Source organism: Anopheles ziemanni, chromosome 3, assembly GCF_943734765.1.
Source record: "Anopheles ziemanni chromosome 3, idAnoZiCoDA_A2_x.2, whole genome shotgun sequence".
Classification (NCBI taxonomy): domain Eukaryota; kingdom Metazoa; phylum Arthropoda; class Insecta; order Diptera; family Culicidae; genus Anopheles; species Anopheles ziemanni.
Window position 1 is genome coordinate 66711883 of NC_080706.1, and position 14092 is coordinate 66725974.

General features: G+C 43.0%; 1 protein-coding gene across 1 annotated transcript in view; it reads left to right on the forward strand.

Annotated features, from left to right (window-relative positions):
* The window catches only part of LOC131285301 (fat-like cadherin-related tumor suppressor homolog), an 80287-nt gene that overhangs the window by 24103 nt on the left and 42092 nt on the right, over positions 1 to 14092 (forward strand). Inside the window, exons 3-4 of the mRNA XM_058314156.1 lie at positions 13659 to 13765; positions 13836 to 14043. Coding sequence (XP_058170139.1) covers positions 13659 to 13765; positions 13836 to 14043 — 315 coding nt within the window. The remainder of the gene's footprint in view (positions 1 to 13658; positions 13766 to 13835; positions 14044 to 14092) is intronic.

Here is a 14092-nt window from a genome sequence, read left to right on the forward strand (position 1 = left end):
CGCGGTTATGCACTTTTATGGGACTTTTTCTTGGAAGATGGCCTTGAAGGAGGATCAAAAAAAGTGGTAACGATCGTATCGTTCTCTTCAGAAACGAAAAAGTACGGCATGGCTCACATTGGCCGCCATATGTCCTCATTAGGATGAAAATAGAGGAGGGGAAGTGCACCCAAAGTGAGTAAACAGCGTCAAGGTGTGTTGCGATGGTAACCGTTGGGAAAAAGAGACTATTTATAAAACATATAACGAAAAACCCACACATGGGTGCACTCTTGCAAGGGATCATAAAATGGAAATGTCGATCGAACTGCCAAGATTGGACTAGACGTTCGGTACTTCGCGGGGGAAAACTCATGCACACTTTCCCGCTGAACGCGCTCCGAAGTGCATGCTGCACGTTTTCTGGGAAAAGAAGCAAGGAAGTGTGTGCTCTTACGGAAAGCAGATAAACATCTGTCTACCCTTGTTAGCGTAAGAGGCGGACAATATTGAAGTACCTGTGACGCTGTGAGGGTCGGCGATACATTGATGGGCGTGATTTGCTGGTTACCTTTTGGTATTTTTTACCTTTGAAACATTCATTCAATGAAATAAACATAAAAAATGAAACCTAATTTTGAGATACAGCTCGAACTATTTGTTTACAATTGATTTTGATCAACAAAAATATGTTTAGTTCTTTGTAACAAGAAACAATTAAATTTATGTTTTAAAATCTTAAAAAATGCTCCAATTTCTTTGATCCAAAATTATGCATTCTGAAACACATCGTCGAATGCCCTATAGTATATCTCGACACCAACCGAACACGAATCGTGAAGTGTGAAGGTAGTCATCCCACTGGTCCGGAAGCGAGCAGCAAATTGGTTCCAGTGGATCGGAAAAATCCTCTGTGATAAAGTTTTAATCTCCAGGCGACCACCAACTGCTGACACCTATCATCGGGTTTGATATCGCCCGGGAAAGCTAGCTGCGGCTTACAGCACTGGGGTGTGGGTGCAACAAGTTTTCACCGTACTTCATTCACAGTTTGGTTTTTGCGAACCTGCCGTGCATGTTGCAGCAGCGCGCGCTAAGCACTTAAGCCCTTTTCCTTTGTTGCTGGCTCCACGGTTTTCGTTGCTGGCCGTGGAAACAATGGAAGGGAAAAAGCTCAAAACAAACCCACAGGAGCAGTTTTAAAATGCAGTACAGCTTTTGGCGTGCGTTAGAGAAGGATCTCCGGCATGACTGCAGTAACTTTGGGGAACAACTAGTAACCGCCCCCGTTAGACGCTTGACGTCACACTGACCACCGAATTCTGAAACGGAAACATTGCGACGTAAAAGTTCTTTAAAGTGGGCCAAGTGCGGTCAGATTGGGTGAAATCTGTAGCTTGCTTAGGGTTTTCATGTTTCAAAGAACTTGTACAATCGCGAAACCACTTAAATATTCAGTGATTACACGTTAGTACAAGTTTGGAGAAATTGTATAGTGAAGAAAAATTATGCTTTGAAATCGCAAGATTTCTTTAGAACTTCCGAACACATAGACGTCGCCCATTTTGTGGGTGACAGCAGCAATGCTCATCAGTCCTCTACACAAATATAGTAGAAGACTTACAGGGATTTCCAGATGATATCATAACAGTAGCAGCATTTATTCTAACTGCAGCACATGATGTTCCAACTGCATCAGTTGATTTCAAAACGCAATCATGTTTATTATAACTGCGTCAATTGAAATCAGAATCGTAGCAGCTGATATTATAACCCTCCTGGGACAGCAGCTTGGGCGAAGTACAAAACTAGGGAGTGTAAACGTGTATCGCACGTATACCGCTGTTTAAACGTAGCTGGAATTCCCGGTGGCGGGAACGGGAAAAAGTAGCCCAGATTCGACAGAATATCCAGCGGGAACGATCTTATTCGTCCGATCTGTCAAAGTGAAGCTTTGTTTACGTTTTAGTTTGTTTGTGTGATTTAAATTGGCGGCAGGTAAAAGTGGAATTGTGAATCATTATCAAATATAAAGTTTATGAATGGTGTTGTCGGGGGTCCGCGACAGCCGAGCGGTAGCGCCGGTTAGAAATTCGGCCCATGAGCGCCAGGGCTCACCACCACGACGGCGTGGGTTCGAATCCCAACTGAGACCGGACTGTCCCCTGGACGAGAGGACTGACTATCCACGTACAACAGGGAAACAAGTCTCGAAAGCCCTTAACAGGCAGGCATGACCAAGAGGTCGTTACGCCAAGAAGAAGAAGAAGAATGGTGTTGTCGAGTTCCTCCTTCAAAATTTTGCGTAGAAGACTACTCGCATAGCGGGGGTCCGCGACAGCCGAGCGGTAGCGCCGGTTAGAAAATCGGCCCATGAGCGCCGGGGCTCACCACCTCGACGGCGTGGGTTCGAATCCCAACCGAGACCGGACCCTCCCCTGTACGAGAGGACTGACTATCCACGTACACATAGGGTAAAAAGTCTCGTAAGCCCTTTACAGGGCAGGCATGACCAACAAGGTCGTTACGCCAAGAAGAAGAAGAAGAACTACTCGCATTTTGGTTTCTCTCCAACAACATCGGCCGCATCCATATACGTTGAATATACCGACGTTGTTGTAGCAAGCGAATGAAACTTTTCATGAAACGTTTCAATTAAGCACCTGCGTCCGTTCTCGCCAGGTCGTAGTTTCGCATTTTCTAAACATAGCGGGAACGAAATCAGTTTTTTTCATATGGAGTTTCCCGTCGTCCAGCGGGATTCCCGCTGGAAGGCGGGAATATTCGTGCGATTCCCGCTGTGTCTAGCCGTCGCTTATGACAGCCCAAAGTTGATCTACATATCAGGAGGATTCATAACGAATGAAACTCTTCGATTTCATTACAACGAAATTGCTCACAAAAATAAGTAAAAAAATGACATGCAGTCAACATGAAAATCAATCAGCTCTGCTTGTTTATAAATTCCTTTCGTTTTCTAATGAAATTAAAGCGTTTCAAGCGAACTAACCTGATATGTTGAACTACCTTGGAGTCTCATTCGTACGATATACGTTTATATTTGCTAGTTGCGTATATCGCTCGACTTGACATACCAACTGTATAATATCAACTGCTACGATTCTGATTTCAATTGACACAGTTATAATAAACATGATTGCGTTATAAAACCAACTGATGCAGTTGGAATAAATGCTGCTACTGTTATGATATCATCTGAAAGTCCCTGTATATAGCCGTAGACTATAAAGCTGCAGATAAATGACAGCAACTTTCATGCAAGAGAAACTTTCAGTCGTCGTCATTTCAGTGGACTGAAAGTTTCCGAACGCATCACGCGTTTACACGACTCGAAACAAATTAACGCTAACTGTCAACCGGCAATTATGAGTCGGTAAACAAACTATGTAGAATTGTAAATGAGCTGTATTATTTCATCTCTAAAATTAATAATAATACTCATTTAGCGTTGTGAATCATGAAAGTGAACTTAAATCGCATAAAACGACTTTGATTATTTCGTTTAACGATCATTTTAAATGGTTTTATACTGCTGACGCCTACGAAATCTGTCAGTTGCACGAGCTGTCAAGAAACTTTCATTGCTGTGAAAGAAATTTACAGCCCGGCTACGTTAAGTGAAATTTTAGTTGCGCAACTCAAATTGTTTGTTTATTTCGCGTTTAGACGTGCTAAGTTGGGTTTCACATGAGTGAAATGAGTGTTTGACAGTTGCTGTTAAGTGAAAGTTGCAATCATTTAAAACGCCTTTAAAAATTACCAACATGTACCTTGTTTGGGAAGCCTAGTTTTTGCTTAGTTTTTGAAACCCGTTCAATAAATTTAATTACTAAATTTTTACCAAACTCGGTGTACTAAAAAGCTGTACTAAAACAACGTATCAGTCAGCGTGTTAACACGTTCCGTACCAAGCGTTTTAGCACAATTTTTAGTACAATTTTTCAAATTACTATTTGTTCATAACTTTTGTTAAACCGATTGTTTTCGAAGGCCAATCAAAAACTTAGCTTCCCAAAAATTTATATAAAATATTACAATAATTTTTATGTTGCATTTTCATTTATTCATGGGTCAAAATCTTATTTGTACTAAAACTGCTGTCACCCATATTTGGGTGACCCGGTACGGAACGTGTTAAATAAATCTGATTCATTACAGTTATTCAACGTCTTTCTTCACTTTTCCTCTCCCAAAGACATGCAATAAGAACAGTTCCGGAAGTTGCCATGCCCACATGAAAAGGTTCACATCTGTTTCGTTCCTCGGGCGTAAGCGCGCCAGAATGAGTGACGTTTATGATAATTCCTGCTTGCGGATTAATCCGTAACGCTGCAACATCAGCAGTCACCCGGCCTTGGCCTGTACGTGTCAGCTCGGGGACCGTGTTTCGTAAGGCTTCCATGGCTCGCCGCATTCCGTTGGCATCATCCGGTAGCCAAGCGCTTTCTATTACATCTCGCTAGCCGGAACAAATCCTCTCCCCACCTTTCACGAATCGGCGGGCCACCGTATCTGTGCATCAACGTAGAAGGAATACGGCGTACGGCGACCATTGAATTAATTTTCAAAGAAAAAAAAAGCGTCCCCGATCGGTTGGAAGGGCAAAATTTAGCAACGTCTGCACTCCGCTTGTCTCTGCACATTTATCAGTGCATGATGGAATAAGCCTTGCGCCTAGGCTGGGTTTCATTGGAGTGTATTTTCGGCTGCTGTGTATCCACGATGCGTGGTGTAACACGCCTCCACCGGGGAAAGTAGGTCATTCCCGAAGGCAACACTCACCAGAAGGGAAATGAATTCGGAGGCCGCTCCGTCGCCTGCAAATAAGGGATGTATCCTAGCGTCCCGGTTGGGTTATCCACAATTCGCATGTGTAGAGGATCCCTATCTACGGAAGGATTATTCCCAACAGCGAAAACTGTAAACCGTTCGTTGTAGTAATGACATCCCAGCCTTTCCAGATCTCATCCCACCGTTTGGTCTCCTATTCTGGTCGCCAAATCCCTCTGACATTATCTCTGGCCCAACCGTCTCTGAACTCGGGTGGGTCGAGTTTTTTGGTCGCTAAGGCAGATTTCACGCGAAAATGGCACCGTTTACATACGAATAAGGCTTACGGATGAGTGATACCGTCGTCGGATGTTTCGTTCCTTTTGGTCCGGGCCGTATCAGGAATCCACCCACTTTGATTCCATCGGGTCATCCATTTAAGATTTAGCATAAGCCTTTTGACAATACTAAAGCGAAGGCGTTGGATTCGTTCCGTGAAGAGGCTTTCAGGAATCGGATTGCCGGATGTAATATTCTTCGTAGAATTTCGTTGTTGAAGCATGAGCACTAAGATTTTGTACATTCCTGTTTTGTTCCCAGAGGTTTTTCCCAGAGTTACTATTTCTAAGTACTTGACTGATACAAACTTATTCCCGCACTTTACTTTAACAACATTCACGTACTCTTCACCGATTCTCTGAGATACTTTAAAATTTCCTCTATGTGGTCAAGAACTGCAGAGGCTACCTCAAATGAATCGATTGCACCATACCAATTATAGTCCCTCTCCAAGCAAGTTCAAGAATCAACTGTTAGGAGCACCGGAGTCACTGACCTGTGAGTGGCTGATTGCATCGATTTTAAACCCGTCCAGTGGGTACTTGAAAAACTTTTTTAACATTCCCGAATGCAACTGAACTAATTATACTGCTGCAAACCCCGTTCACCAACTCCCATTGAGATCGAAAGCACTTATACACATCGAGAGTGGCTAGTGTGCTGCACTCTCCCCCCTTTGGAAGCTTTGGTTGCATATTTCGCGCACGAAATATATGGTTGCATATTTCGCGCAATTGAGCTATTTTTGCTTGAAGTGTTCGACGAACAATATTCAAACCATTTTATTCAATTTAAATCGTAAAGCGTGCGTGTTTTTCGATGGAAAAGGTTCGCATGAAAACAGAAGGGGGAAAAATGCGGTCAAAATGCTGACATCGTAATGTTTCGTTGTAAATTTTAAAAACCAATTAAAATTCACCGCCAATTGGACGTGGGTTTATTTTTACATTGTTTGAACCAAAGTGAATTCATTTAATTTTCGTTTCACTCAGATTTACATGTTTTATTTATTTCTCTTACAAGTCGTTGAGTTTTTCTGTGATAAGTTGTTTTATAGAATAACTAGCATTTTGATCAGTTGTGGTTTTTGTGAGAATTCCCAAGTCCTAAGTAAAGCTGTGTTACTTGTTGCCATTCAGTGTGTACCCAATCCTAATACACGTCTTGAATGTTCTATTGAATACATTTCGAAACGCGCTCTTCTGACGCGCCCTCGGTAGCGTTGGTCGATTGGCATCGCACAAGCAAATTGCATCTAATTTGCATGGACAAGACGCACAAGCAAATATTTACACTTTATCGAGCAAATTGCCTCTTTTGGGTGGTGCGCTCTTCAAGCGGCTTGCAGTTTTGATTTGAAATGAACGGAAGGATGGGAGCTTGGATGGTTCGGTAGCACGCAGTAGTTAAACAATGTTGCGCTCTTCTGATGCGTTGGAACCAGCGAAAGGAGTTGCTCACAGCATCTGCTCATCTGGCAAACGTACGTACGTGGTTGAATGAGTAAGTTTATTCCGGGAGTTGTTCCTGTGCTTGTCGAACTCCGTGTGAATCACGAACGTGGGTAAGTCCTTGAAGTGGGTGACTCATTGAGCAATGGAAAGCGCTTGTCCCGCTTCGATTAGCCTTCAGCCCTTTCTCGTCTATCTTGTTCGAGGAATCTTCCCCGGAGTTCAGGCCTAGGTGGCTCTGGGTAGGCTGCTAAGACGTGAACGAATGTTTCCTCTTTGGGTCCTGGACACTATTCTGCTTGAGTCCCACGACGATCCGTGAGCGATAGCTCCCTCACGTACCCAGCCCATCGGCCACGTTCATTCACGAAGATTTGCTAGACAAAATTTTAATTAAATTTATCGCAGTCTTCACAGTGCAGTGCTTGTTTGTTAGAATTTCAAAGGTACACCTTCGCAAGACGCATTCTGGTTAGTGGTCGCCTTGCAAGAACTTCAGTCCGCTACCAAAGGGGGGTAGGGTTGGGGTTGGTGTTGGACAACGGTCTGGAATAGTTGCCATCCATGTACGGCATCCACATCGGACATCCTTCAGCGCCGTCCAGCTGTAAACGCAAGCGGGGCCGGACGATAATAAATTGTTCAACAAGGAACCACCAACTTCGCTGCCGCGGAAACTCGCGCCGGAGTGGGATGTGTGTTCCGTTCCTCGAAAGACGCCGCACGTTGCAAACGCTGTGACTGTGAGGATGTTACTTGCTTCCGTGCGACGGCAATCGTGATGCATCCAATCGTCGGTAGGAGTCAGTCATTCGTGGTGGCACCTTCTTTCCGCTCGCCCGGAAGCGCACATCCGTTCGCCGTGAACTCGGCCTTCGCAACCGGGTTTTCCGGGCCCGCCGTACGCCGAGCTCGTGGGAAAACAATCGGAGAAATGAAGCCACCGTCTCGAACTTCCGTCTGTCACAGCGGGAAGAGTGTTGCGATTTGTAACGAACGTGATCACGAGAGAGTAATGTGATTCCTGAAAATGTTTTCGTACGATGAAGTCATTGTTTTGATTGAGTTGATTATGATTACTACCAGGTATCATTTTATTAACTAATGCCAATCAGTAACATGGTTCTTCAACACGTTGACTACAATGGCTATCATTTTTGATAGCCAGCTATCATTAGTTCTAAAACGTTTTTGCCCATAGACAAATGAAAATGCAACTTAAAAATTAAAGTAATATTTAACATCTATTCTTTGGGAAGCAAAGTCTTTGCTTAACCTTAAAAAAACCGTCGGTTTACTTAATGTCAAAGACAAATATTATTAAAAACGATTGTACTAAAAAGTGTGTCAAAAACGCACGTCACCCAAAACTGCATGACAGCGGCAATTAGTTCTTAAAAGTTTTGACCCAAAAATAAGTGAAAATGCAACATAAAAACTATAGTAATTGTTAGAGACATTCGGGAACTGCGAACCCGGACTCGCTCTAACAAGCACCTGCCAAAGATGAGGAACTTTGTGGCTGGAAAAATGTATATAAAAGAGCGGAAACAGGCTACGGGTCTTTCAGTTACAAACAAATTGTGTAATAAAAAAACGAAGTTTTGATTGCTTCCCAACCAATGTTGAGACTTCCTAAAATTTGTTAATTTTTTACTTTTGTTTGTAACAGTAATATAAAAAATTATTGTTTGGGAACTTGGGAAGTTTTTGCTCTTGGCCTTCGAAAACTGTCGGCTTAATAAATATCATTAACAAATTTTATTAAAAAAGATTGTTCTTAAAAAAATGTGATATAAACGCTTGGTAGTCAACGTGTTAAGAAGTTTTAGCGTACCTCATTAAATATATTGAATAATTGTATGATAAACTCTCATCAGTTTTCTCGTAACCTAATCATAATGAATGTACACGATACTTTTTCATTTGTTTTTTAACGTTATTCATTGTATTTTATGCATTGCTTCGTTGGCCAAAAATAGTTCTCTATCATACGAATTCCGGAAGCAAAGTATGTGTATCAACGAACCGAACACATCCTCGTTGGGAGAGGCGAGAATCATTTTCCTCGTGTTTGCATGCAAGTCCCACCGGGTCAGATGGCAGATTGTTTAGTTTTCCGGCGGCTGCTTCGGTTTGTTCTATTGTATCACTTCTCTCCTCCAGTTAAGTCGTCATTTTTTCCTCCGTTGGAACGGATGACGTTTCTTCCGTCATGATGGTTTTTACTATCATTTGCATTCGCTTAACCGAACCCCCAGCCCGGGGGGACGAGGTGAAAAGTGGATAAGAAAACGACGATGCACACCATATAAATGTGTCACGGGGTGAATGCATGACGGCGCGCTGGCTTGATACACCCGATGCACGTCAAAGAGAAAAAATAACGCTTGAAAAGTGTTGTATAGCCGCTTGGGAGGATGCACGCCTTAGTCGTCGTCGTGGAAGTGGAAACTTTTATTTAAGTCGACCATTTTTATCCACCACGTTTTCCTCCGGGTGGAGGCGACTGTGTAGCGTTATGCTTTACATTTTCGCCCCAAGATATCCCTTTTTTTACTCTCGCTTGCAAGGGATCTTTTTCACTCCCATGAGACTGCAATTAAACGAATGATAGGTTATTGTTGCCATTGTTACCACTGGGGGATGTGTTTGCGTGTTTGTGTCTCGTGGGTTTCTTTTTGCTTTTGTGCGAACAAGGATGCAATTGTGGTGCCACCGTTTTGTTTCGGCACCCCGGCACGTGTGCAGCGGACTGCGCCGAACGGAAAAACGTCGCAGGAAGTGTAGCACAGTGTCGTCGGAACTGGTGCAGAAGATGGCTATGTGTATTAAGGATGTTTTTATTGTTTTGACGGGAGAGGCGTGGAATGTTTTCTGCTTGTATGATATGGCCTTTGCTTTGGAAACGTCGAGCATATGATGATGGTGGAAACGTGCGATGGATAGATTTAAGCGCTCTACAAAGTCCTTTATTTTCCATGTCCGGATTGTCGGTTGTGTTGGTTGCGTTTATTGTCTAACAACTATGTGATACTCGTCTGCAAATAATAAAGTCGCAGCTTAACAGTTTTCTGTTTAGATTTAAGCTGTAATTCAATTCTTCTCCCCAACGATCATTTCGTTTCGCACACTTTCCCAATTTACGAGTCAGTTAAAATGCTGCTAATGATGTCTGACGGTTCCGACTTTTCTTCCCCAAATTTCGAAAATGTTGTAACATTATTTTCAACCCTCGGCCCCCTTCCTTCAATCCCGGTAATTAACACGTTTTATTGCCTTCTCTATGCTGTAGATGGTTTTAGTAGTGGAAAGAAATCTAAGCCAGCGTAAATTTATCACGCTCGCTGTTTTTTCTCCTTCCCTCGATTTGTTTAGATAGAGGGCAGTAAGTAAAACTCATCGCAACGGTCTTTTTTATTCTTGCTTGTGTTTCCCGCGAGTGGAAAAAAACGGTTGGCTGGCGGTTCGTTTGATGAAGAACGAATATGCCCAATTTATTTACTCCCGGTACCCGGAAGTGGAAAAAAACCCGTCTCTGGTTTCCATCGTTCCCGCTAGCTCCACTTCGGGCCAGATTCTTCGTTATCGATTGGAAGGTTGGTTGGTTGTTCCAGTGAGAAAAAGGGGTACGTAGCGGTAAAGAAATTAGAAGGAAAAACATCGAGGCAATTCCTCCTTGGGGCTAATGGGCAATTTACAGCCGTTTTCCCTGCCCTGATCGACCCTGTATGTGTTTGCGTGATTGGCCAATTCCATTGGATCATTCACGCTCGGATATCCACGCCGGACAGACAGAGGCGGTATTTGGGAATGCTCTCGGTTTGTGCATTACGAAATGCGCACGATCGAATCGCTGAAAGTGCCATAAAATACGCATCAAACGGAAAACTCGCCCTAATTCAATTAGGTGTGAAAGATACGGCCGAAGGCATGATATGTTTTGGAAATTCCAGCAGCCCCGTTTTTCCCAATAGGTTAGCCCCCCCCACACACACACGCTCCACGAGGGGCCGTCTCTGAAGTGCGGCGTGTTTCTCGGTTTGACGGATGGAATGGTAATGAACGCGCATCCCAAAATGCCGAACATCTCCCGTGTGGCATGGTTTTCATTTTTAATTGATTTCATTTGCCCCGGCGTTCGAGAGTGGCGAAGTGGTGGATGGCATCTGGAAGGCATCTCACTTTGCTGTCGCTCCTTCTCTTCCCATAGACTCCGTGCTTGGAGTTCGAAATTCCAAGTTTGAAGAGACCACTCGAGGGTATTCCAAAATGGATCGATGTCGATAGCTTCCCCGAAGCCCGAAATTCCCTGAAGCGATGGTACCGAACTTTGGTACCGTGCGGTTTCCGATAAAGTTTGCATCGAACAACTTTCAACTCACGTTCGCTAGTTCCGCGCCGGAGGCTCTTTCTGGGGGAGTAGGAACTAATTTGTGTCTGTCATCTTTTGTGGTGACTATCCCAGCTCTGTTACACCCAACAACAGTTTGTTGGAAAATTGACGCTCGGTGGTTTGCTTAGTTAAATGTATTGTTGAATAGTTATTTATTTGAACTATTTTGTTAGAATTTTAATAAACTGTCTCACAGACCAGGCATGTCAAACATGCAGCCCACGAAACAATACATCACGGTTTGAAACAATACAACGAAAGTTCGGATACTTGAGTATTGGATTCCGTTTGAACTGCGAATTCCAAAAGAACTAAACGAACGTCAATTTGAACAATTTCTATAAGAAAGTGACTTACAACATTGATCCATATCACGCCGACAAGACAAGGCAAGCAAGATTTTTACAGAGAGCAAAAGATTTACACAGATTGTTCGAGACAAGTGAATAAACAGTGTTCAATAAAACAAACATGAACAAATGAACTAACTTCTAAATAAAATAATAGATGTAGAACAATAAGTTAGCTGTAGTATTAATTCACCTTCACTTTTCTAAAATCTGTATCAAAAAGTATAACAGTATTGAACTGCAACATATATTTAAATAAACTTGATTGGAATACGTTAAAATTTGGAAAACGATTGATGAAGGAACCTTCTCTTGTACTCGAAATTTTAAATTTTACAAGAAGTAATATAATATAAATAAAAGGGGGAAGACTTAATCATAATTGTTTGTTAAGATAAAACCACGCTGACATATTTTCTTCGATCCAATCAGTTATACGTTTAGGCCCGCAAACCTACTTTGGATGGAAATGTGACTCGCGAGGTCGAACGAATTTGACTTCACTGTCGTAGACAATAAACTAACACCTCCGACAGCTAACGATTAAAGGTAGATTCCCGTGGCTATCGATCCGTCTTCCATTCATATCTGAAACCTTCTGTCACTATCAAATCTCGTCTTTGATTTTCCATCGCTTTGCGAGGTCATGATTCCATCTTGGGACATTTTTCCAGTTTGCGCCTCATTTAGCGACGTTTATTTCTGCTTCACCGAGGAATCGAAACTGTGTCTTTTTTTTCATTGTCATCAACTTTTATCGACTGGCAATTTTGCTACCATCCTTCAATCACTGACCATCGGTTCCATTCCGACGTCTAGCATTATCTCGTCCAGTCTCGTTGGTGTGAAGCCAAGAAAAACGTATTTCCAATCGTCAGCCAGTGACGGCTTCCACTTATTATCATGATTATCGTTGCCTCGTGGTGTTTCGTTTTTCATCCATTGTTCCACTTCCACCTACCGCAGTTCAGTTCCGCAAGATGGCACCCGGCACTCATTGTAATCACACTAATCCATCCGGCATATACCGATGCCGGCCGGTCCAGGCCCGGTGTTTTTTTCCCCGTCCTTCGCCAAAATCCCAACGCCCCAGATGGGAGATCATTGTCAACGTGCATGACATTCATCTTCTGACCGAAAGTTTTCCGAGACCGAGCTAAGGCGATTGGTCGAGTCACTGTTCTGGGGTTTTTTTTATCTCCGCTCAGATGGATCCGCGGGGACAAGGATAAACACAAAAGATTATGCTTGCTTGCATTTGTTTTTGTTTTTTTTTTTTTTGTTGACCTCCCTCTCGTTGCTAAAACCGTACTGTTTCTGTTTCGCGCGTGTCTGGCGATGACTTACAATGTCCTGGGAGACAAATAAAAACGAACAATATAGACGCCTATGGTCTTACGGCGTGATGAGAAAACCCCGGCAGGTGTAAGGTTTTGTGATTTAAAAAGAACAAAAAAAGCGAGGATCTGCCACCGGCCGTTGGGCCGAAAGGTAAATATAAGCACAGTCGACCAAACACAGCGCAACAGCGATGGAACCTAAACAGAAGCAAATGATAAGGACGATGAAATTCGTTTATATGCCGCCGGTTTTGTATCTCCTCCCAACATCCTGCGGTTAAAAACGCGCGAATGGGATTTAATGATTGTTTTTCAGTGGCCATGGTCATTACCCAAGTTTTTGTGGGTTTGGTTTTCGATATCTTTTCTGTGGAAAATAACGCAAACGATGAGTAAAATTATTATTTCTCAATGGTCGTTGCGTTCCTGGAAAACATGATGATTGGAAACCTTTTTTAACACGTTGGAAGCCACCTCACTCAAAAGTGGGTGACAGTAGGAATTAGTTCTAAAAAGTTTTTGACCTATACATAAATGAAAACGCAACATAAAAACTATAGTAATATTAAAAACAAGTTCTTTGAGAAGCACAGTCTTTGCTTAGCCTTCGAAAACTGACGGTTTGACAAATGTTATAAACAAATTTTATTCAAAAAGATTGTACTTAAAAACGTGTGCTAAATACGCAACGGAAAAAGTTTCTTTTCTTATTCTGTTTTAAATTTAGCAACTGTTTTACTTACTGAGCACTTTATTTACTGTCGTTAGATAATCAAATGTACTGACTCATACTATGGTTGGTACATTTCTCTTTGCGTTAGCTTAAGTCGATAAAACTCCTTTAAATAGTAAAGACTGTTTTCATAATGCAATTTTCTATCCGCCCCTCGATTGACTTTTCCTTTCCATTAGAAACAGGATAGTAGAAAAACTTTGCTCTTTAAACTAGCTCACAAGGCAGCAGAGCACGAACATATTTAACGATGTATTTGTCTCTCACCTTTTCTTCCAGGAACCATACGCACCCTCGCCTCGCTGGATCTGGAGACAAAGCCGAGCTACTGGTTGACGGTCTGCGCCCAGGATCAGGCCGTCGTGCCCCTGCACTCCTGCGTTCAGGTGAGTTGTGAAGTGTTCTTCGGTTGATGGAACTTCTTATCTCGCCGTTCCCTTTTTTCCCTTCCGCCAGGTGTTCATCGAGGTGCTGAACGAAAACGACAACGTCCCGCTGACGCAAGATGCCGTCTACTACCCGTCGGTGCCGGAGAGCAGCCCGGCGGGCGTGAAGGTGCTGCAGCTGGTGGCCGAAGACCGGGACATTGATCTGTACCAACAGATTTCCTATCGCATTACGTCCGGCAACCCGGAGGGTTACTTTGCCATCAACAGCTCGAGTGGTAAGTGATGGTGGTGGTGTTTGTGTGCATCCAAGGTGTAACAGGATCG